Here is a 24,315-nt window from a genome sequence, read left to right on the forward strand (position 1 = left end):
TGGTGGAACTCCATCAGAACCAGCACCAGAAGAGCAGGCTTCAATTAATTAATTACTTTAATGCACACAATTTGCATGTTCTCCATCATTCGTGACTCTACAATCAGCTCGAAGTTAGTGACATTTCATCTGATAAAATCATGTAACAAAAAAGATTTGGTAAGGGACTGAGTTGAAATACAAGAGACAGCATTACTTGAGTGGTTAGTAGAATAACTAAATGTTAATGACAGCACAGTCTATAACTAACTAGTCTATAACTATTGATTGATGTTGCTTATCATCTCTGAACTTATAATGTATGTCTACTTAGATAATTACAAACATAAATGCATGGTAACATACATATGAGGTGTAAATTCACTATTTGTATCAACATTTTAAAAGAAATCTGGCTTTACAACACAAAACATTGTAAATCTTATTATTATATTTACACAACATTTTCAAGCCTTTGACTAAAATAATTAAAAAATAATTTAAAAAATGATTCAGCATTTTCACAAATTCTAGTTATATAATATTAGAAATGATCATGCTTAAGCAGGTTGTTTTTGCTCTGTTGTTGCTCTTCTTATGACTTCCCGATTCCAACCAACAGTGTCACCAAAAAGGCAAAATGTCCCAGAAAGAACAGAGCCATCAGCAGGACATCAACTGTTATCTGAAATATGCAATTTACATTAGAAATCAGCAGCATGTAATTGTTACTTTATTTATTTTTTAGCCTTTTTTGTCTTACCATTTTTGATTCCAAAATATCTGAAATCCAGAGAAAATAGATTAATTAAAGCTGCTGCAAGATACTTATACAAATTTTCTACGGTCAATATTTTTGTATGTGTAGTCCAAAAAAGACTAATATCTTACTCAAACCCATCAATTAAGGTGTACAACATCAACTGGACCCAAATAACAAACAGACTTGGTTACACCAGAAAGTGGAGCAACAAATGAATCTGCATGTGCTGCTGTAGCTGGTGAGCTAGTTGTTACCTCAATATAAATAAATGAATGAAGCTGATTTCATCACCATTGATGATACACATATTGTACGTGTAGAATGTAGAATAACCTCATCTACCTATCTATCTGAATTTGAAAAAAAAGACTAATTCAACTTTCAGCTCACCACCAAGACATTCAGGGGGTCCCACGGCCGGATTGCTAGGAGCGAGTTATTAGCTGTGTTATTAGCAAAAGTCACTGTTAGGGATGGGTACCGAAACCCGCTATTAAAAGGGCCCCAGTGCTAAATTATTTAAGACCGGAGTATTGATAAGCTCTGACGTTATCAGTTCTTTTATCTGCACTTTTAAAAATATTTTGATATAGGCTGATTTATTATCACACTGCAGCGTCCATCTCCTGTGTTGAGGCTGAGCTCCTCCAACTACACAAACACAAATACACAAGCACACACACAGAGCGAAGTCAGCATGCATAGACGCCGCGATGTTAATTACTACGATAACTACGCTCTTACTGTAAGTGCAATAAAACTTTTGCAAGTAAAAAGTCAATACTTCATCAATACATCTGTTCAACAAGCATAAACATGTAAAAAAAAAATGCGAAACATAATTTAAATCGGCTCCATTCGCAGTCTCTTATCCACCACTGCTGTTTACACAAGCACATCACGCTAGCTCGGCTGATAGCAAATTGTTCAAAACAAGCTAAAGCTGTCTGTCTGTAGTACAACTGTTTAGCTTAGTTTGTTCTCGTAAACATCTCTGCTGCTGAGACAAAGCAGCCCTCCTTCCTCTACCAGCGGTACCTGCAGGCAATGAAACAGCAGAGGGAGGATAGAGGAGAGGAGGAATGACTGATACTTACTGATGTTTGTGTTCTTTATTCTTTATAAACTTCACTCAGGATTTAAATGTATTTAATTGACATTTAAGATTTGTTTCTAGAGAGATATTAAAGACTTTTATATAAATAAATTCTAATCCTGATCTGTATTTATTCATTTTTAAAATAATGTTTTTGTTTTTTCAAGTAATTATTTAGTAATGAAAAGGAACCAATAAGAGTTGTAGTATCGATAAAATCCGAACAATACCCACCCCTAGCTACTGTGTTTGTTGTAGGTAAGCGAATACCATAATATCTGTGCACAATGCCAGTAAGACAAACAGTATTTGGGTGACAAAACAAAACATGAACAGTAGCTTTGTTCACACATTATAGTTGATGTTAATATTCCACATGACTCTAAACCATTATTTCTCAAAGACTGAGTCAGGATGGGTCAAATCTGGTTTATCCTGACATACGTAATTGCAATGCAGTTTATATAATAAAAGATCAATACTTGGCATTCATGTATGATACAATGTAGTCACGCAAAATATCGTGATACTATGGTGTATCGATTGTTTCCCCCATCCCTAGTTGCTAGGTAACAGCTTCGGCTCATTTTTACCTTCTGTCAGATGATGTCATTCACATACACTGCAACCGGAAATAAACTGGGACACAATAAGAATGTTTACGTTTACAGCTGTGAAATTGTCGATATATTATACAGTTGTGTCACTGAAAGAGTATGAAAATGCTGAATGCTGGTTTAAAGGTAGTTTCTGAATAAGCGGCGTGAATTTTCCATGGATTGAGCATTTTGATACTTTCACAGTATTTTTATAGCACCTGCTTTATGATAAGAGAAACGAAAATCTCTTAGGGAGCCTTTGAGGTGGAGTCCCAGTTCAATTGTAATCTCTACTGCAAATTTCCTAGTAATAATAATATTACTACGAGACAAATACTATATATTTACATTTTATATATTTACCCGCACTGTTAACCTTCCATTTTAAATGGACTTCCAACAGAATGTAGAACACAGCTTCCCAGCCAACCAAACCACCCATCACCTTCATCAGCCATTGGTCCCGACTGCTGTCAATCAACTTCAGGCCTGTTAATATGGCTGCAACTGTGTGATGTCACAAGAACACAGAATTTTAAAAACTTGTAGAAAGGGCTGACAGTAGTATTAGTATATGGAATATCCTTTTTTAAATTTGTATCAAAGAGTGTACTGAAGCAGGCAACTTTGAGGTTATTTATCAGTTCATAATGTAAGACAAAATCTTACCAGCTAAAGCTTTTATAGATACTCCAATTAAAGCATGGGACCAGTTAAACAGAAACCGTCTGTAAAAGAAAAGAGGAAAAATATTAAATTGTCAGCTGCTGAAAAGAAACGGTCTGTCATTGTTTGACAAAACAGTACAAACTCAGGGTCCATTTACTAGCTTGTTAGGAGCTTTCAATCACATCTAATGATCGTCGTCGGTGTCACATCCTGGTCCCCCTCTATAAGTTATGTTTTCTTATTTCGCTTTTTGTCTCATTTCCTGTCTTATTTTGGCAGTTACCTGTTGTCTCTTGTTTCAGAATCTTCACTTCCTGGCCTTGTGTGTTTCCCGCCTGTGTGATTATTGAAGATGATCAGCTAATGTCAGGTATCATCATGTGAATTATGGAACTTTGGTCACATGTTAATAGGTAGTTGTAAAAAGGTGGTTTCTTCTGTTCAAGGATGGTCTCTCTTGTCAGATGTGATCCTCCTTGTTCTTTCTCCGGCCATCCACCGGCAATGTAGTGTTCCCTAGTAATGTCATAAACCACCCCAGTCTTCCTCTCAGGGGGAATATACTTGGAAATGGTTAATGGCCTTCTAGTCTTCCAACCACTCAAAGCGCTTTAACAATACATGTCATTCAGCCATTCACAGCATTCACACTGATGGCAGGTGTGACCAAAGGTCTCATCTGCCCATCAGAACTATTTGACCATTTACACTACACGTACACCACTTCGGGAACCTACTTAACCAAGGACATATCGACATTGACTGGAGGAGCCGGGGACCGAACCACTAATCTTCTGATTGGAAGATGACCCGCCTAATATCTACTGTGTGTACAAGCAGAGGTTTTGAAAGGTTTGTGGTAAATGCTGTTTCCCTGTGACTTCAAGAGGCTAGCTTCTTCAACACTGATATTTTATCTTATAAGTGTGGGTTCGGGTTCAGAGTGATATAGTCTCACCAATATCATGACAACTGCTCATGAAAAACGTGAAATGTGTTTGAATAACTCCAGAAAAAGCTTGTAGGTGGACCTTGAGTTTAGATTTTTTTTTTTTTTGAGTTACAAACTATATTAAGGTTTCCTGACAAAGGCTTGTGCTTGTGTGACTGTTTTCTCTCAGCAGTTTGTGCCCCGTCTCTAACAACACTTAAATTTGGCTTCTTTAAGCATGAAAGTCATCTTTGTTCAACCATGGCCAGCATATTTGACTTAACAAACTAGACCGATGCATAGACGACGCAAGCTGTGGGTTTAAGGGGCTTAATCACCAAATGTTTCAAACAAAGCCCTGAATCTTTACCATGTGTCACACGTGACATTTTTGTACAAAATCAAGATCATAGATTTATTGGAAACTATGTGTTTTGAACTGAATGCTGAGAGATTTTCAGTCAACCAGCTTTCATGCCCAGAAAAGGCAGGCCACTGAAATGCAGCAAGTAATGTAAACAACATGGGACAGCTACATTTACAACGCAAAACTTGCCAAACGGCAAAGCAGACGGTGCTTGATAATGATGATAATGATTATACTGAAGTTTTGAAGTTTCCATCAGCCACAATTATCCTAGAGATCACCTGATGTTTCCTTTTCTTCTGTTATTGGGCAGTTGCTAATTTTACAAACTCTAATGCGCTGATTGGTGTTTTGTAAAAGTGATGTTGGTTTTGCTTATTTACTTTTGTTTCTTTATGTACCTCACCTTAAATTGATTAAATTAATTAGAATGGTTTGTTATACATTGTTTTAAATTATAGCTATGTTTTAATTTGTTTCATATATGTTTAAGAAGGCAATGTATGTTTTTATAGCTGTTAACTGTGTTTCTGAATTAATGATGTGTCTTCATCCTACTGATAGGGACACCACGTAAGCAGAGCACCGATAACTGTTGGCCTATTTCGTTACATATAGATTTGAGGATTTGTTGAGTCAAACACACGCACACGCAGCAACGTACCTACCGTGGATGTTGTGGTCCACAGCGCAGCAGAGCCAGTATGGGCTGGAGGAACGAAAGGATCATAACCAGGCAGCCTAACACAGGATGGGCTCCCTGAAAACAGCAACACTGATATTATTCACTGACATAATCCGATGACCCTAAAAACTGTTAACGATTACTTTAAATCACTAAAAGCCATTTGAAGTAATCTGCGATCAATATTTGAGGAATATTTGGACAAAATAAGCGGAACACTGTATTGCATCAAACTCATAAGGAAATCTCAAATACAATCAAGATGATATGCCATTGCACAGCAACAACCGAATAATCCTCAAAATGTAAATATACTAATTTAATCGAACAATCCCAGCAAGTGGATGCATTTCAAGGAGCAATGTGTAAAATATGGCCAGAATTGCAGCTTGAAACGTTAAAAATGTAACTCATATTATCACCAGAACGTGAAGTGGATACAGTGTTGAGATTATGTCAAAGATGTCTATGTATTGTGTTGCAGAGATATCTTCAGATATTAGCATGCTAATTAGCATGACTAGCCCCAGCCCATCTTTTAATACTACTTGATCCTTGAGAGGTGATAGTTGTAATGTTTCTGTAGTGTAGTTATACACCAGACGAACAACGACTTGATGAACAGCAACAGGCTTTTATTCCGAGGCTCGTACACTCACAGTTACCCCGTCTTGCTGGCTGCATGTATTCTATGTACCCCCGCCAGGTGACGTAGTTTTATTGTGAACATCACAACAGTGAGTCACTGGAATGTCCAGTCTGTCCTCAGTCCAGCATGAGAAGAAGAAAGAGTAGAGCTGCCTCGAGGACCTGTCAATAATACATCCATGGTCCGTGTGCATTTCAGTAAACCAGCACCGCCACAACTCCCAGCCATATCAGCAAACTTTCTGTTGTTGCCGTTACACAGCTAAGACGCAACGGAGCACACTTATCAGCCTGCTGTGACTCACACCCAGAATATATTTCATGATATTGTAAAACATGTGTAAAATCACTGCTCAATTGGGGTTCCAAAATGCCAAGACATATGACTGACGGGACGTTGAGTGTGCAATTACTGTTTACGTTGTCCTGATGAAATAAGGATAAGTGAGAGAGGGAGAGTAGGGGGAACCATTGAAGAAAAAGAGGGGATTCTCAATTGACATGGGTGACATAAACAGTCAATGGATGTGATAGCACTGTGTGCTGCATGTTGATTAAAAACTAGTGGTGCTCAGATGTGGAGATACACTTTTTGGACTGTTCTCCTTTCCAAGAGCATGTTATGATTGGATGCCATCCTTATTATCTCCAGAGGGTGATTAAATCGTTTTTTACTGTGGCCGAGGGTTTTGTCAACGCCAGCCTGAGAAAGTTCAGCCAATATATCATTAACAACGTAGACACATACACAGACACAGGCATTAGCTACATCAGTAAATGCATCGAAGAAGATGTACCAAGGTTACTGTACGGACTTACCCAATTCAGAAGCACCAGGTTAAAAATCTAAGCATGGGCTGACGATTACTTTTATGCCCTCCTGACCCATTTCAATTTGCTTACAGGCCAAACAGATCACCATCACCCTAGCCTTCCACACTGCACTCTCACACTCAAAAAAATATATAAGAATGCTGTTCATAGAATATAGGTCAGCATTCAATATTGTTGTGCCCTTTAAGCTCATCATCAAGCTCAGAGACCCAGGACTCCACACCTTCTTTGATTGGATTCTGAGCTTCCTTACAGGCAGACCTGAAGCTGATAGGCACTTGCACATCCTCCACCCTCAAAAGCCCATCAGTGCTGCGTGCTCAGCCCTCTTCTGTACTCTCTGTTGACACAACTACGTTCCCACCTACACTTCCAACACTGTCAATAAGTCTGTGCCAGGACAACAACCTCCATCTCAATGTCTGCAAAACAAAGGAGCTGATAATGGGTACAATCAGCCCAATCAGATCTGTGTAAAATAAGGCCAGATCCGGGGTTAATAGGAACAGATCTGGGTAGAAATGTGCACTATTTCTTTCCCAGGTTCCCATGTTTGTATATATATATACAGCAAGAGCAATACATCAGGAGGCTGCAAAGTGATTGAGTCCCAGCAGTGCTGCATTACACTGACCCCAGACCAGGCTTTCACATATGAGAAGGAGAGGATGAAGGCGATGATTGTGGCTGCTATTGTCACACTCATCACTGCAACGTGGACCTGGAGGAACAAAAACATTGCAACATTATACAGCACAAGTTGAACACAAAGATCTCAGAAGATGTGCAAAATCAACTACACCTAAGAGAGGGCAGGTTTGTAACAAGCTCTCTGAAGGGTGTTACTACAATAACCCATTTAACATTAATAACAAAACACACCCACACTCTGATATTCTCTCATGAGAATCTGGTTTTGATGGCAAGTGAGTGTATTTCCTTTAAATGTGACGTATTTTTTGTTAATAATTTCATTTTTTGGTAGCGTGCAGCCATGGTTAAAGTCAGGTTAGATGCACAGTGTTCCTGCTGAGATAATTTGGACACATCTATTATCCATCTAAAATGTTTATCTAATCAATATCCACAGTAATCAAAATGAAGAGATCTCAGTTTTGGTAAATTATGAAGGACATTTGGCATTGTTTTTGACATTTTACACAGTAAGTTTTGATTTTATATAGTAAATAAAATATGTTGTGACCAAATTTATCCTTTAAAGAAGCTGTATTTAACATTCTGAACATTAATATAGCATCAAACAACAATTTGCTATGTAGAGATATAGTGGAGTAATGTCTACCTGAGCAGAGAATGAAGTTGCTTTCCCTCTGTGTGCGTTATTCAAGCCTATTCTTGCTTTGTTTACATAGTCGGGCCGTCTATCTTCATATGATGTTGAATTTTATAATTTATTTAATTTTGTGGCTGGTTTTCCAAATGTTTTGTTCTTGTCTCTCTCTGAGAATGAATAAAACAACTTGATGAAATGTGCGATACATAACAAAGTTATTTTATGGCACATAGACATTGTATCTGAATCTCACCAGAAACCAGACATCTTTGCCGCACAGGGTCTGTCTTTTGGTCACCCCTTTCAGATATCTGGCTACCATCATTCCAAGTGATCCGATGGTCATCCAGGCTATCAGCGTCAGTGCCCCTGAAACACAATTTAAAGTTGTAATGCTGCAAAACACCAAACTGTTTTATGACTCAACATCCATTTTTGTTTCTTGTTCCGATACAAAACTTCTCTCTGTGAGGTGACTACGAAAGTTTATAGCAGAGACAGGAATCAAAAATGCATATATATTTAAAAATAAATACCAAGAAAGAGTGTTGTGTTACCCATGCACATATTAACAATGTAGGCTTCGTATATAATTGTCAGACTTTCTGGGGGAGACCTGGTCTGATTAGGAGTGACGGCATTCATCCTACTTTGGTTATAGCAGATCTCATATCTAGAAAGCTGACCCAGTTTATTTGTGGATCTTAACTATGACAACCCAGAGTGGAGACCAAGAAGCAAAGTTGGAGTCTTACACGCTTCTCTGCACTTCCATTAGAGCAGTTACATACTCAAAACCCTCTAGAGACTGTGTCTGTCCCACTGCCACTTACATTAATTAAATCAAAAGTAAACTGAAGAGGAGTTATACAAAATAATCTAATAAAAGTTAACACTACAAACGCAACAGTGTTATAGGCCAAAGTTGAGACCTGGTGTTTGGCAGCTTTAAGAATTAAAATTGAAATGTCCCTTGTTTTTCTAACCTTTCTTTGTTCATCACAGTTATTTTGGTTAAAGTGGAGGAATGGTCAAAGGTATCAAGGCAACTGAAAACAGGGCTGAAAGGGGATACATGCAGAGTATGCAGTGATAAAAATGACTTCCTATAATATAAATGGGGTGAACAATTCAGTAAAATTAGGTAAGATACTAACATAATTTAAAAAATGGATATTGATTTCCTGCAGGAAAGCCATTTAAATAAAACGGAACACACAAAACTAGGAAGACATGCCTCTTCAAATATATATAAATAAATCTGGCAATAAATGACGGGCAGCAATCCTAATAAATAATTATCTCACTTATGAACATACTGGAAAAAAGGGCGGAAGGGAGGTATGTGCTGTTTAAAGGAAAGTTGGAAGGCACTATGATTACCTTGTTAAATGTATATGCAACCCCAAATAGTGAATGGGACTTCCATAGGCAAATATTCAACATCATGGCCTTGGAGGCCCAAGGAATTTTAGAATTATAAACTAGACTCATGAAGACCAACTACCAGACAAACTAAGACAAATAAGAAAATATATACTGTTCGGCAGGAATTATTGACATATGGAGGGGAGGGACTTCTGTTGGGCAGGCCAAGATTATGCCCATTTTTGTAATCAACACTCTGTATACATTGATAATTCAAACCATAGCCCCCTCTATCTTACTATCAATTTAAACCAAAACTCCAGAAACTCTTTAGCCTAATTCAGGTATACTTGATAACCCGCTAATCAAAGAAGCACTAGAGGGGGAAATTCAAGTCTATTTGGAATATATTGCCTTTGATTATGGGGAGGTGGAGCTGCCCATGCTATGGGATGCATTCAAGGCAGTTATTAGGGGAAATAGTATCATACATACAGCCTGTATAAAATATTAAGATGGTAAAGAAAAAATTGAAACTGAAAAACAGAACAAAAAGACAGTATAGACTTAAATTGCACATCAATCCGTGAGATCTATTAACATTGTTTTCTATAATGTTAAAGATACTCTTTGTCTTTTTCCACGGTTGGCAGAGCTCAAGCTAACTGAGTGAGAGCGTGTCTGCTCGGTGTTGGCTATATTGACAGCATGCCATGTCAGTGAAGACAGTGTTCCCACTGCCCTCTCACTGTGGAGTTATACATTGTCACATCCTGTTTTCACAGTTACTAGAGTGTCCTTGCTCAGGCTAACTTGGTGGGACACTAGTTAGACTAAGCAAATATTGACATTGTATACATTGTCTTCTGTAACATTACTGCTTTCACAGTTAGCAGAGTGTTCTCGCTCAGGCTAACTTGATGCGATGCTAATATTGACAGCTGCCGTGTAAGTGAAGAGTGTGCTTACTTCCCTCTCACTGTACAGCAGGGTATTCAATTCAAATTCCAAAAGGTCCAGATTGAGAATATCTCGTCGTGCAAAGGTCCGGAACATTACAATAATATCTAATTTGCGCTATTTAGTGCCATATATTCAAGAAGCCTAGTAGTAGTAACAACGTCTCTGTGTAGTCAACAACTGTCAAATCAAATAAAGAAAGTACACATCAATTATATTTGAACAATTATTATTTTCAGTTTTCAAAATTAACTGGATGGATTATAAATACATAAAAATACATAAATGTAATTTCAAGTAAAATAAGGGCTCCATCTAAAAATAAAATACACAAAAAAGAACTTTTAAAAAACTTGCATCTTAAAAGAAAGTGTTTGACTTTAGAAAAATTTATGAAAATGAAAGTGTGACTGGAGTTCACTTTTTTCTTCTCTTTTGTTTAATCCATTTCACATCATAACGGTCTCAGTCAACTTTATAATAAACAATCCCTACCCATCTCAACATCTTGCCCTCAGTTCAGACTGGAGTGGGTATGTTTGGTCTAAAGATGTATGTTTGGTCTCGTAGTGGCGTTTCACATTGGCGTATTTAATAATGGCCATGGTATCTGAACATATGAGACGGAGTGGTTTAGTAGCGCCAGCAGGAAGAATGAACAAATAAGAGTCCGTCCATTCTTTGTTAAAAGCTATGTTTTCTCGGTCCACTTTTCTCTTTTTAGAGCACGCCATGTGAAATTGCTTCTCCGACTCATTTACTTCTCCCACTGCTCTCTATCTCGCCCCTTCTCTCCCCTGTCTGTGTGCAAATTTCACTCGACTCACAATGCATTTTTGAATACACATTCGATTGGCTGAGTAGCGTCACGTGAGATGAATTACAATGCATGCAATTGGTCGGTGTGTTTCCTGGACTGCAAAAGGAGTGCCGTAAAGGCTAGAAAAGTCATGCAGGTTCAAATAGAAGCGCTTTGCCAAAAGGTATAATTCTCAATTATCCATCAGTTATACGTCCAGGTCTGGATTGGACAGCATCTGGGTGCATATCAGGACCGCGCTCCGCCTATTAGTGACCCCTGCCGTACAGACTATTTCCTGGCTTGTCACCTCAGACTGACTTTGGCAGGTTTTCTCCAGCATCACTATGTTTAACTCTCCGGGCTCTCCCCTCTTGTTTTGGCCTTGAGCATCTAGGGAGAGCCAATCGGAGGACCCGCACATGGGCTGCTAGGCTGGTGGAACCTCCCATTGTCAGGGCAATTGAATCCAGCCCAACCTACCCATTTCAAACATCGGGCTCCAGCGAATGCCGAAGCTCCCTCTAAGAAGGTTAAGTCAGACAAGCTGTCTTCTACAGTGTCTAGAGATCTGCTAACCTCTGAACTAGCCCAGATGAATTCGATTATCCTGACCCTCCATCTCGGTGCTGGTACGGGGAAGGCTGATGCATCATATCCACCCATGGAAGGGCTGGTTCCCGAGGAGAACATTATCTCAGTGGCAGCTTCAGCCAATCTCTTTACTGAGTATGGCGAAGAGGGGTCCTCCCATGCTTCTGGGCCTGGTTCCTGTTCTTCAGCTACATTGGGTCTGTCATTTGCAAGGCACTGGCTCGCCTGTAGCTAGATTAACGGCAGGCAGAACATTTGCATGCTAGTGTCTTCTTCAGGCGTGTTTCAGCCCCTGCTACCTTTACTGTTCCTCCTGATGAATATCTGAGGGAATTTCATGCATGCTGGAGGGACACTATGGCTCTCTTCCGTCTCTCCCAAACCCTGGCGGCCATGCAGGATGCCGAAAATTTGTCCTATTTGTCCTAACTATTCCTTCCCTCATAGTTTCCCCTAAAGAGACTCTGAGGCTGGATGCCAGGTTCCCTAAATGTTGAGCCACAGATGACCTGCTTTCCAGGGCTTATAATACAGCGACATGTATTGGCAACTCCCTCTCTCACCAAATGCTTGCCCTCTCTACTCTGCAGCAGGCTACTTTCGACAACTTCTCCAACAGCCTCAGTGATGCTTAATTACAGGCATTTGCGCTGATGTCAAGGTGATGCACTGATGCATCAATTCCAAAACAGGCCCCCAGCCTTTCAGCCGGGTCAAAATTACCATCATCACCGATTTGACAAAAACCCTAGCCCTAAGCCAGGAGTTAGCCGTGTTGTTATGTCTTTTTTATCTTCTTTGCACACAATAGGTCAGGTAAAATAAGTAACATACAGTATAACAAGTAATAGCGGTTTTTTTTTAAACTTTTATTATAACATTTAGCATTTTATTTCCATTTGTGATCCATTGCACTGTAAAGGAGAAGGAGAGTAAAAAAAAAAGCCCCTCATATAAAAAAAGAGATGGCTCTCCTGATGGTTATTGTAATGAACATTGATATGGAACCTGGATGTTTTTTAGTTTTTTTTACTTTGCTTGCTTGTATTTTTCCTTCCTATAACACATAATTTTGCTTTGATGTATATTTGTTAAAACAGGCCTCGTGCCTTTTTTTGGGAAAGTATTTGTAATTATCATCTGTAAATCATCTGGCTTCCATTAAAAAACAACAGTTTATGGTTGTATTTAGTACTACTGTTGACATATGTCTGGGATCTCACCATGTGCTTTGATGATATGAGGCCAACCTGCTTTTCTGACAATCCGAGGTCTGGAGATGTCTACTTCCTCAGAGCTGATGAATGTACCTGTATGGAACTGGATTTGTCCTGTAGGAGATATGCATGAAACAGACATCGCTGAATATTGTGCTTCCAGTTCTTTGTTGAACATTATAACTATAGTTAAAGTAAGAGACTACTGCTGCTCATCTTGTTAAGGAAGCCTGATATATCTTTTTTCTTTATGCCCTTATGTCTTTTTCTTTAGAGCTCCATTGTTCAAAACTTTTAAGAACACTGGGTGACAAGTTCCTTCATAACCATGAACACACAAACTGTAGTTTATTTTGACTCAATCCCAATACACCGTCCTGCTGCCAGAAATACTCACTAAAGCACCAAATATGTTTAAATATACCACTGAAAATTGTCCCCATCAAATGCACCATTTCTTCCTGTTTGAGTAAAATGTTGTTTTTTAAATGAAACTATACATGTAGCCCCTTTTCATCTGCAAGAAATGTTCCTACATGGTTACAAGGTTTTTATATGTGTCATTGCACAATGCAATTCAGATTGTAGCCCCATTTTGATACATAGGAAAAATACAAAAGAAATGATATATAATAATATTCTAATAATATATAATTCTAATTATATATGGAGGGTAGAGGATGAATTAAGGAGTCTCACAGCCAGCGGAAATAAGCTGTTTTGAAATCTGGTGCCGTCTGTATTTCTTTCAAGACGGCAGCAGGATGAACAGGTTGTGGATGGGTGGGTTTTGTCTTTTAATATTCCTATAGCTCTTCTCAGGCTCCTCTTCTCACCGACACCACTGATACTCAATAGATGGTACCAATGATGTTCTGGGCGGTTTTAATCACCCGCTGTAGAGCCCTCCTGTCCTGTGTACACATCCCTTGCCAGTTTGTAATGTTTGCAGTCGGCATGCTTTATATTGCTCCTCTGTAAAAGTTGACTAGACATCATTTTAGGAACTAATTACCTTTCTACTGCCCAGGGTCCAAATTAAGTTTTTCGAGAATATTTGACCTTCCCTGGTTGGACGATAACGTTATAAAGCAGAAATTAATAACCAAACATGCAACAGATGATTTACTGTGAAGACAGACGCAATTAGTTTCCTTTCCCTTCTCTTCACTTCTTTTACTATCCAACGTCCATCAGCAGTAAATGTCATCACGAAGTCAAACAAAACCTCTGGTTTGTTTTTTAAACATGTTTTTTTTAGATTTAATAAGTGAGCACACTGGATTGCAGCCTGCAGAGAGTGTTTATCTCTGTGACCGCCAGCGGCCCCCCTCAGTTTCCTGGTCTTTAGACTGCTGTGGAAAATCAGACAACAACGGGCTGAAGGAACCTTTTGGTTCCTTGAAAAGTAGTCCTGGGACTAAAACTACCAGTAACTTCCTGCTGGAAACTGTAGATTTTGTGAGCTGTTTTTAAGGATTGACATCTTCGGTAGGAACCAATGGGCTTGGGACTGGGATTCACAGACAGGATGTGGAAGTCAGAAAGTATTGAGAGACAGACTAACAAATTATTGGTTTTGGTCTTGTAATAATATGCATAACAACTTAGTTATGCATATTATATTCCATTGCTGCCTATTAATCCCCCTAAATGTCAATAACTGTTCCTTTAATAGTGGAAAAATCATCTCACAACTGATTTATTGGTACATCACAAACTACAAAACCTGCTCATTAAGATAAATCTCTGAAATTAAAAGACTCATGGACTGACTCATTATATATCTTTTTTTCCATGTGGCAAGACCATTTGGAGGCCCTCGTTGAAGTAATTACACCTAAATTACCTTTGCTGTTGGGTCCATGGGCAAACAGGAGGTAGTAGGTTTTGTTGAAGCCAGTGGTCCTCTGAGTAGAAACGATGTTTATGGAGGTGAAGGAACAGCTGATAACCCCATCAAGCACTGACGCTCTCACATCAGAAACATTACCCTGGTGGTTAGATATCATTTTAAAATCAAGTTGAATCCACACATTAACGTGCAGTTTCACAATATGACAAGCAGAATTCTGGCTTTACACCTTGTTCAGATATAAATCAGTGGTGTCAGATGAACTTCAGTACCAGAGGAATAGCTTGTGGAGCCATTTGTCCTGTTGAAAAGGCATGCTGTAACCGCACTATGCCGTCACTGCCAATGCCACAAATATAAATGTCATCGTTTCCCTGCAGAAAGACAGAGTTAAGAATAAAACCGAAGGCTTTCATCAGAAGTTTTTTTTCAAACACAAGTAACTTTCAAGCAATCAATGCAAAACTGTTGAGATGTTCTGAAAAAAATCAGTATCGGCAGTGTTTGGTTGGGATAACAATACAGCTGGATATTCTCTAAAGACCATATTTGCCTTTATGATCTCAGACTGGACAATTATACATTACAACTCTCAAGCAGATTGCTTTAGAGTTATAAAGTAATCTGCTTTATAGCTCTAAAGTAATGTCTGCTTTCCTGTTCTGGAGAACAGGAAAAGACAGAACGAACATCATACCCGTGCTTATTTGCAATCTTACAGAGCTCATTGACCATGTTAGTTCATGATACACTTGCTTTAACCATGCATTAGCATATGCATGATGTCTAGCCCCCATGTATCATGTGTTCCTTTAGAGTGTTGCTTGTGTGTGTCTTTAGAATGTGGCACTACGTATCCACAAGATGGAATTAAGCACCTGAACTGTGGGGGCTGTATATCAGAATGTGTGGTAAGGAATGAACATTGCTGAATGTTTATAACTCTAAAGTAATCTGCTTGAGAGTTGTAATGTACAATTGTGCAGTCTGAGATTATAAAGGGAAATATTTCCGATGTTGGTGATGGATACTCTGCCTGATCTGATCTAAGATTGATATACGTTTTAATCCTCCAAGTACATAGAAAGTATGAAGGCAAGTATGTGAAAAATGCAGCTCAAGAGTCTTATTGTTAGGATTGTTACAAAACAGGAAACTTTCATTGAATGGATTTTGTCTTCACATTACCATGATCTGATCATCTGAGAATCCAAAAGAGACATATCCATCAGATGGACCTGTCATCTCATAGCGGATGGCTGCAGCAGTTGTAGACAACATCATGGCTGACATGAAAAAACATTCAGCATTGGCTGTAGGGTTACAGTTTGAAGGCTGACTGAAACACAGCTTGGTGACACCACAATCTGCACTGGTGATACTTCCCTGCAGGAAAAAGACAAAAACATCCTCATATAACCAGGGGGCAAGCTTTTGAGAATGTGGACGCTTAAGGTTCAAGCATGGTTGCGGTTTACGTTGTAACATGTGGTTAACGTGAAATGTTAACATCATGGTTTGGCTTGAAATGAGTGTGGGTGTAACTTAACATGAGCTACCAATGTAACTGCATGTGACTGAGTGGCGAAACATCAAGTGGCTAACGTCAATCAACATAATATTTTCTAAATAACTAAGCTTTTGGTTTCACACGGTACAGGAATGCTTATCCTCTGAGTAAAAGTCCGGTGTTTGTTTTTTCCCATCCACCACTCCTCCTGCCCGCCCTTATAAAGCGTCTTGCTCTTAATACTATGTTCGTTGCTTTGAGTGTCTAATAACGACACGGATGCGTACATTGGAATTAAATGCGTCTACAGATGCTAAAGGGATCAAAATGTAATACTCAGCCCTGGAAGCGAAAAGGAGTCAGTGACATTAGGGAATTATGAATACCTTTGCTAAAGAGTAGAACATATTTTAGAACAATCAAGGATAGCTGTCTATACATTGTTTTTTCAGGTTGAACGCAAAATAGCTAAAAGAGCTAAAGAGATCTGAAATAAAAATAACTAATTGTGAGAGTTGGGAAAGATGCCAGATACCCCCCCATTATAGCTGACTTCATCATAGTGTTCAGCAACACCGGAAACCACCCATTATAGCATTAGGTCCTCACAGCGTTCAGCAACACCGGATGAGTTGCAGGGAACAGTAGACCCTCATCAGCCCCAGGGTCTAATAAAGTTGCTAAATATGCAAAAGCTCAGCAGATGTTTGGAGATTTTTTAATACCGATAATGGTGTACAGCAGGATGGATTTAAATTGCATGTTAATTTTTTATTTTTTTTTAATAACACAAAGTTCCTCCAACTCCTCATCGAGGCTGCTATTGTGGGAAGGGGTGGTACCGCACCCTTCAGTCAGGCCACTGAAACATTAGGGGGTCGGGCGAAGGGTCCCAGGGTGAAGGGGCGGATAATTAAGTTATACAGTCATTACAAACCCAGAATATGAGCCCTCAGAAGGGTCTGGGTTTGACAGATAGCCAAGACACCTATGCCTAAACCCAAAGTGCACCCAAATTTATCTCAAGAGCAAGTCAATCACTCTAAACCTCTGAACTTTAACTATAGTTCATCTAATTGATTTCAGCCCTGTGAAGATTGTAATGTGTACCGTATTTGGCCCGTGTGGCTATCAGCTTAGTTTCTAGTTTGGTAGTTTGACGGCTAGTTTCACCTTGTTCCTCATCATCATTTACTTACAACAAGTGGTGCAGGTTGATATATTGTGGTTGTTGGTGTTGTGGGGAGAGGTGTAGATCCACCACTATTGTCATTAGTGAAGTTAATGGCAGGAGTTGTAACATCAACCCAGAACGTCCTGTAGTTCTGCACCAAGGATGCACTGCAGAGACACCAATGAATCAAGGTTGAAACACAGGGATTCCGCAAAGTAAAAGCTCATTTTGGTGACCCACTTGAGAATAGCAATAAAGAAAGGAATGGAATAGAACAAAATAGTTTAATTCACTCCTACTGGAACTGAATAGATTTAATGTCTCCTGATGCTTCTGATCTCCATGTCACCTGAATGGAGGTCTTAACGGAATCTGATCTGTGGGACACAGCGGAGTTCTGGACGCATGCATGTGCGCACACACACACACACACACACACACACACACACACACACATAAACAAACGGAGACAGAGAACAAGAGAAAAGGTGGTCATCATATGTGCTATCTGAAGGTTCCAGATGGTTAACATTAACATTTTTACAGATGTATCTATTTTCTTCTGTTTTAAACGTACCTACATTTATTGTGTATTGAGTTCTTAACACAGCCAAATTACTCCGTACTGAAAGCATTCTGTGCAGGCACAGGGACACTACTGCTAAGCTGCCACTAACGTTAGCTGTGTAAGTACATACTGATATCATGTGTATGGAAGATTTAGAAACAATGACAATTGGAATATCTCAGTTTTCAGTTCACGTGGAATAGCACAAGTGTATGGTATAGTATGATATGTTATAGTATAATGTTTTCTCAAAATAACTCCCTGGATCACCAGAGGAAAGCACAACTTGAATAAAACTAAAAATCCAACACATTGTCTCACTTGCTGCTGGAAAATGTAATCATTTACGATGTTGTTCATCCCGATGAAGTTTGACCTTCATCTCTTCACCTCTGGTCAAACAGAGCAAAATGTTGTAAATTAATACATATTCCCAAAGTAAGCAAGACGGTGTGGAGAAGTTTTCTCATTTGTTTTGCCTGCTGTAGGCCTGCATGTTGTTCACAGTAAAGTCTGCTGAATGGGAGGGAACTCACAGGTCTCCGGCTGCAGGTGAGGAGCTGAGTGGCCCCTGCTGTCGGAGTAAAGGAGCCCACAGGAGACCGACCTCCTACCTCTCTAGCCTGTAACAGGAAACCAATGAATGGTGTGGAGGCAGGAGCCTGGATCTGAACTGCGAAAAAACAATAACAACAGCTCAGTGTTTCAAGCCAGAAAAGCCCAACTGACAATGAATTCAGATATTACGGACACTGAGCAAAACATTTAACAAATCACATGCTAATTTATTTTCAGTACACTAGACACCTAGACACTAGACTTTCAGATTAGGGCTGCTTCTCATTATTTTAACTGTCTGTCATATAATTAATGTATACATTACATCTGAAAACATGCAGTATAAATGTCCATCACAAGTTCTCAGAGCCCAGGGTAACATCTAAAAAATGTTGTTTGTCTTATCAACAGTACAGAAATGAAAGGTATTACATTCATAACAAGAAAGGCGCACTCAGTAGAGTGCATATTTGCCAAGTGTGTCTGCAAAGACGCTATGTGATTGAAGTTGTCTTACAATACACGTCATACAATTTTGCAAAAACACAAATGTAAACTCGCCAAGCCATCTGGCTGCTTTGCAGCAGCTGAGTGGCGGAGAGGTACAGCAGTGTGTGCACTTCTGGTAGCTGTTAACGGTTAGTAAAACACACCGTTCAAAACAGTAATGGTGTGCAAACTGTTTCCACCCCACTGTGTCTCTGGGCTTACAGTAGCGGCTGGGGATCGGCGCTGCACTCAGCTGTTATCACTACCGAATAAAACATTTTGAGGAACAAAATGTTACAAAAAACTTTCATGAACTGAAAACACACTGAAAGGGTTAAAGTTGTAAGCCGAAAACACGGACAACACCATGGCCAGACTACGCCGTGGCAGTGACCTGTCAATCACAAAGCAAACTAGCACACCATAAACTCTGTTGACTATATTTACTAAGTAAAAAAATAATAAGTGAAATGATGGACGATCACATAACAACTCCCCTCACAACAAAAAAATGTGCCATTTGCTATATATCACCTCGAAAAGGTAAAACCCATCACCATGATAGTTTTCATTTTTTGGGCTAAAATAGTGAGTAGCAATAACAAAATTGTAGACTTGTTCTTCATGAACTATAAAAACTATAACAAACTATTCAATTAAATAAATATTTTCTTATTTTCTTTGGTATTTGTGTCATATACAGATATAAATAAATCATGTTGCCTTTACCTAGATGATACCATGTGTGTGTGTATGTGTGTTTCATAACTATTAACTACCTCCTCTCCCAAACCCGTCCCTACAATTGTCACAGTCTGTCACCAGGGCATAGTGTGAGAACGCTGTTGTGTGCGTCTCGGAGGAAGCACATGTGAGATGTGTTGCCCTGGCTACCTCTGCATTTTGCATTATCAATACTGCAGTGAACGTTGTCTGCGCTGTGTTTTGAAAAGTGTAACCACCATAATGACCGCTTACGGCTGCAAAAATGGTGGGGCACCAACCACGACACAGTGGCCAGGTTTTGTACACATAGAGCGAGAGAGAGAGAGAGAGAGAGAGAGAACTCGCCACCAAACAAATGTATTCTATGTCTGATTTGCTGTAATCTCAACCTGATGCCCTCCCGACGCTCAGCATCAGCACATGTCAACCGGCCTTGACATCTTAGCTCCATCTGAAAAGGGAGTACGCCTGCGAAGGGGGGAGATGAGATAACGTGCAGCTGGAACAGAATGTTCAGTTTGTGTGAAGCATATATGCTCTGCAAAAACTTTGACTTGTTGTTAGACCTTCGAATCATCTGTGGTGAAAGAGCTCTGACCATTCAGCTGAATTATAAACAAACTAACACTTAAATTATAAGTAAGTGTTCAATAAAATATTTAAATACATACACACTCATTACAGGGAAATTAATAAAATTAATTTCACCCCAACATGGCTACGAGGATGGTATCAGACGAGTAATCTTCACTCTGTTGGACGACAGAAGTATGCAAAGAATAGTTGATTTCTCCTGGAAGCTGAGAAGCTTTCCTCAGACGGGGTTCGAGATTGCTGCTCCGATCCTGGAATTGGGAAAAATAATCTTACCTGGTGACAAATCATTTTATTGTCGAACAAACACTTTGAAGTGGTAAACCGCTATTCTCACACATTAGGGTGTTAACTTGTAGTATTTAAGACAATTTGGTGTATCCTTTCAAAGTTGAACTAAATTTTGATTGGACCAGATTGTTCTGAAAAGTCAAAGTAAGTCCAAGCCTGAGCAGCCCGGTGATAAAATTGTACCTCTAATAATAAATGTATGTGGGACAAAGACAGCCAGACTGTCGAACAATTGGAAGAATGGATAAAAATGGGGTTTTCCTGAAAAGGGCAGTTTTAGCCTACAACAATTGGATCAACTCAAAACGTGTTTGGAGCAGAGAGACAACAGGCAAAGCAGAAAAAACATAAAATAAGGTCCAAGAGAGAAAACAGTTATGTAAACCGTTTAAAGCGGACTGGAAAGCATATAGTATATGGAGAGAGTAAGCACAAATAAGGGAAAGAAAGAGATTAAGAAATAAAGGTCAGAAAGACACAAATAAGAAAGAAACATAGAACAATAAGACAGATAAATTGATGAAAAAGGAAAATATACTGCTGAACTTTATCTTTTTCAGTGGATCCTGATCTGGACTCCAAACCGCCGCTGCCGTATACTCTCCAGGCACAATCAACATTACAGCCAACACCCACCACTCAACACTCTGAGGATGAAGTAGACGAACAAGATTCATTAAAACCCACAGGCACCATGTCAACGTCCACAACTACAGCCCCGTCAATGAACACTGATGACAATATAAACAAGGATGATCTGAACGCGAGACACCGACGACATTACAACAGAGAAAGAAGGCGGGAAGAAGAAGCCATGACTCATGGAGAGTCCAAACAGAATTCCAGAGAACTTTCACCCACTTTGCCCATGAGTACAGACCCAAAATGACTGAAACATGACGGCTAATGAGTAAAATGCTCAAACATGATTATCATAAAATATCTGCGGCATTCACACCAGCCGTAATCAACCTGCAGTGTGTCGAAACTCTGATTAAACACCAAGTTAAACCGCAGCCAATGAAGACAGAGTTGTAGTAAGCTTGACCATTTACTGTCACTCTTCCACATTAACATCCTGGTGAAAATTGAAAATAAAGACAATACAAAATATTCATTCTACGTACTTATACATTGCATTGTGCTTATTTGTAAATATACATTGCTCATTTGCACATTAGCAAACATTCATCACAGCTACATTTGCTGTAAGCTTTGGTGGAAAAAAATAGTTAAAAGTACAGAGTGAGTCCTATAATACTGAAATAAGAAACATTGAGAAAAGAATTTTGTCTTTGGAATATTTATTCTCTGCGCAGAAAGGTTTCATCGTCATACAGAGTGCAGTTCACTCTGCAGAGGATTGGCCAAGAGTCCAGTGTCTCTTGCTTATCAAGCCCCTCAGCGCAGGGTGGGGGACTAGCATGTGTTCTCAATAGAACAATTGATCAACAGTTTCAAACTGCCTATTGACACCTCCATTCATCCCATTCCTCTTCTGAGCCTTGTCACACAAAGACATCTGTCTTTTATTACCCTTGCTTATCCCTGGGAATCTTCACACCTAACCATTTTCTGGTTAAACTGCACCCCCATTCAGTTACTTCCTCTTATGGAAGCAAAGACAGAAATACCCCATATGGTCTTGTTACCATTCAGCTAGGTATACAATCATATGTCACATTTTTTGATTTTGATAGTTTTGATAGTGAGTAATGCACATAAGCTAAGTCACAGTAGAAAGGTACTAGCACAGGGACAATTTCCATCACAAAGCTTACATACAATTGGAAATAAACCTGTTTTTAAGTAACTTATACATATTTTTAAGAAATCCTTACTGATATACAACGTTTAACATGTCCAATGTCAAATAAACTTACGGCATTGCCTCTAAGATGCTTCCAAGTGGATGCAAGCGGATTACTCTTCAGAGCATGCAGTTCTCTGGTTTTCCTACCGCTAACAAAGTTTCCCGAAATTACATGAACCTGAAATGATTAAACTGGAAGTGATTAAACCGGAAATTGTGTCATGGCATGGCAGATAGATAGATTGATAGAAAGGTACTTTATTAATCCCGCAAGGGGACATTATTTTGCTAGAAAACACACTACCTGCCTGACCTATGTGATGAGGTCACTACAAACTTTCAGGATTCAAGAACATTCAACTCTTGATCAGTCCTTGGGTAGAAGTAGAACAATTTCTGTAATTGGTCTAAGAAAGGTCTTGACACTGCCTTGGTCAGTCGTCTTCACCTTGACTTTTCTTACATGTCCATCCTTTCCAGGGAACGTGGCCGTGATACTTGCCATAGGCCAGCAGTTTGCGGCCAGTCTGCTTGTCCCTGAGGAGAACTAGATCTCCAACTTGAAGGTTTCTATGTGGCAGCGTCCACTTCTGTCTGTGTTGTAAGGAAGGTAAGTATTCACGGCTCCAGTGAGTCCAAAACTGGTTGGCAAGAGCCTGGACTTGTCTCCATTGCTTTGTGTACAGGTCCATGTCCAAGAAATCTCCAGGTGGAGGTGGAACTCTTGTCTTTTGTATAAGGAGCATTGACGGCGAGAGTATGAAGGGTTTGTCTGGATCCGTAGACACAGGTAGGAGTGGCCGTGCATTAATGATGGCTGTGATCTCTGCCATTAGTATGCAAAGCACTTCATGGGTTAGGCGAGTGTTTTGCTGGAGAAACATTGAATTGAGGATTCTTCTAGCGATGCCAATCATGCGCTCCCAAAAGCCTCTGATATGAGAGGTATGTGACGGGTTGAATACCCAGCTGCTCACTGACTTACTTCTGCACCGTTTTGTCCATCCCAAGCTCATTGCACGCTCCAATACAGTTAGTACCGCAATCAGATTGGAGCTGTTTTGCAGGAACTCTCAACCTCCTAAGAGCGTTTAAGCAGCCCTTGAACTCATACAGCAAAACATGATGGCCCATCGCTTACTCTCTGCCTGTCCACTGGTGCATCTGGTTGTGACAGACCAAGGTCCAAATACATCGAGCCCCACATGTAAAAGAAGGACACGTTTTGAGATGCTCAGGTGGCAGGTCTGCCATGCGTTGTTCTTCCAGTTTTCTGAGCAGCTTGCAGCAGATTATGCATTATCCTGCTGGCCTTATCGCTTCTGTCAAGTGACGACCCTGATGTTTCACATGCTCATGGTGATGTCGGGTGAGGAGTAGGGAGATTATTGGGTTCTTTTCTGCAGTTGCTAGGTTGGAGTGCTTTAGTCGGTCTCCAACGCAGATGAGAATGTCCTCCAAGGTTGGACTGAGTTTCAGCAAGGCACTGTTTTTGGATACTGTTTTGTTGACTCAGAGAGCCGTCAGGTCTTTTGCAAAAACTTCCCTTTGTGTTGCTTTAAGGGTAAGATTCCTTGCTTGGTCCAATTCCTCCGGAGTACGAGGTAAGTTGCATGTGTGCCAGCCTTTGCATTTGCTGGTTTGATTTGAGTTTTTGAAGGATCTTGCCAAATGAACCAGGAATGCTACTTCTCTTACTAGAGAGGCAAAAGTAGAGAAGCGTTGGAAGCGGTCAGAGGTTAGTATTGTTTTTGTGGTCGGATTTCTTAGTCTCTTTCAGGTTCAATGAGCTCAAATGTCTCACTTGTTTGTGTTTCCTCTGTAGATGGCTGGTGCAGGAAGGAGGGTGCGGTGAACCAAGAGGTTTGTACGATGCGGGATGCTGGTAAAGATCTTGACGCATGGTCGGCAGGGTTTTCCTCTGTATGTACATA

At 39.7% G+C, this 24,315-nt stretch overlaps 1 protein-coding gene across 1 annotated transcript; it reads right to left on the reverse strand.

The window, feature by feature from the left end:
• Positions 1-574: 574 nt before the first annotated feature.
• LOC142968425 (putative ferric-chelate reductase 1) lies at positions 575-23,214 on the reverse strand. The gene is made up of 14 exons (XM_076108679.1): positions 22,845-23,214; positions 18,447-18,583; positions 17,642-17,739; positions 17,368-17,509; positions 15,847-16,044; positions 14,931-15,032; positions 14,653-14,797; positions 12,810-12,917; positions 8,119-8,234; positions 7,206-7,292; positions 5,073-5,164; positions 3,107-3,165; positions 2,814-2,944; positions 575-664 (listed from the first exon to the last, which is right to left on the reverse strand). Exons 1-14 carry the CDS (start codon positions 23,212-23,214, stop codon positions 575-577), a joined length of 1,875 nt encoding a protein of 624 aa, XP_075964794.1.
• Positions 23,215-24,315: the final 1,101 nt, after the last annotated feature.

This window comes from Anarhichas minor, unplaced genomic scaffold (assembly GCF_050575085.1).
Source record: "Anarhichas minor isolate MPS153535 unplaced genomic scaffold, ASM5057508v1 ptg000001l, whole genome shotgun sequence".
Lineage (NCBI taxonomy): Eukaryota > Metazoa > Chordata > Actinopteri > Perciformes > Anarhichadidae > Anarhichas > Anarhichas minor.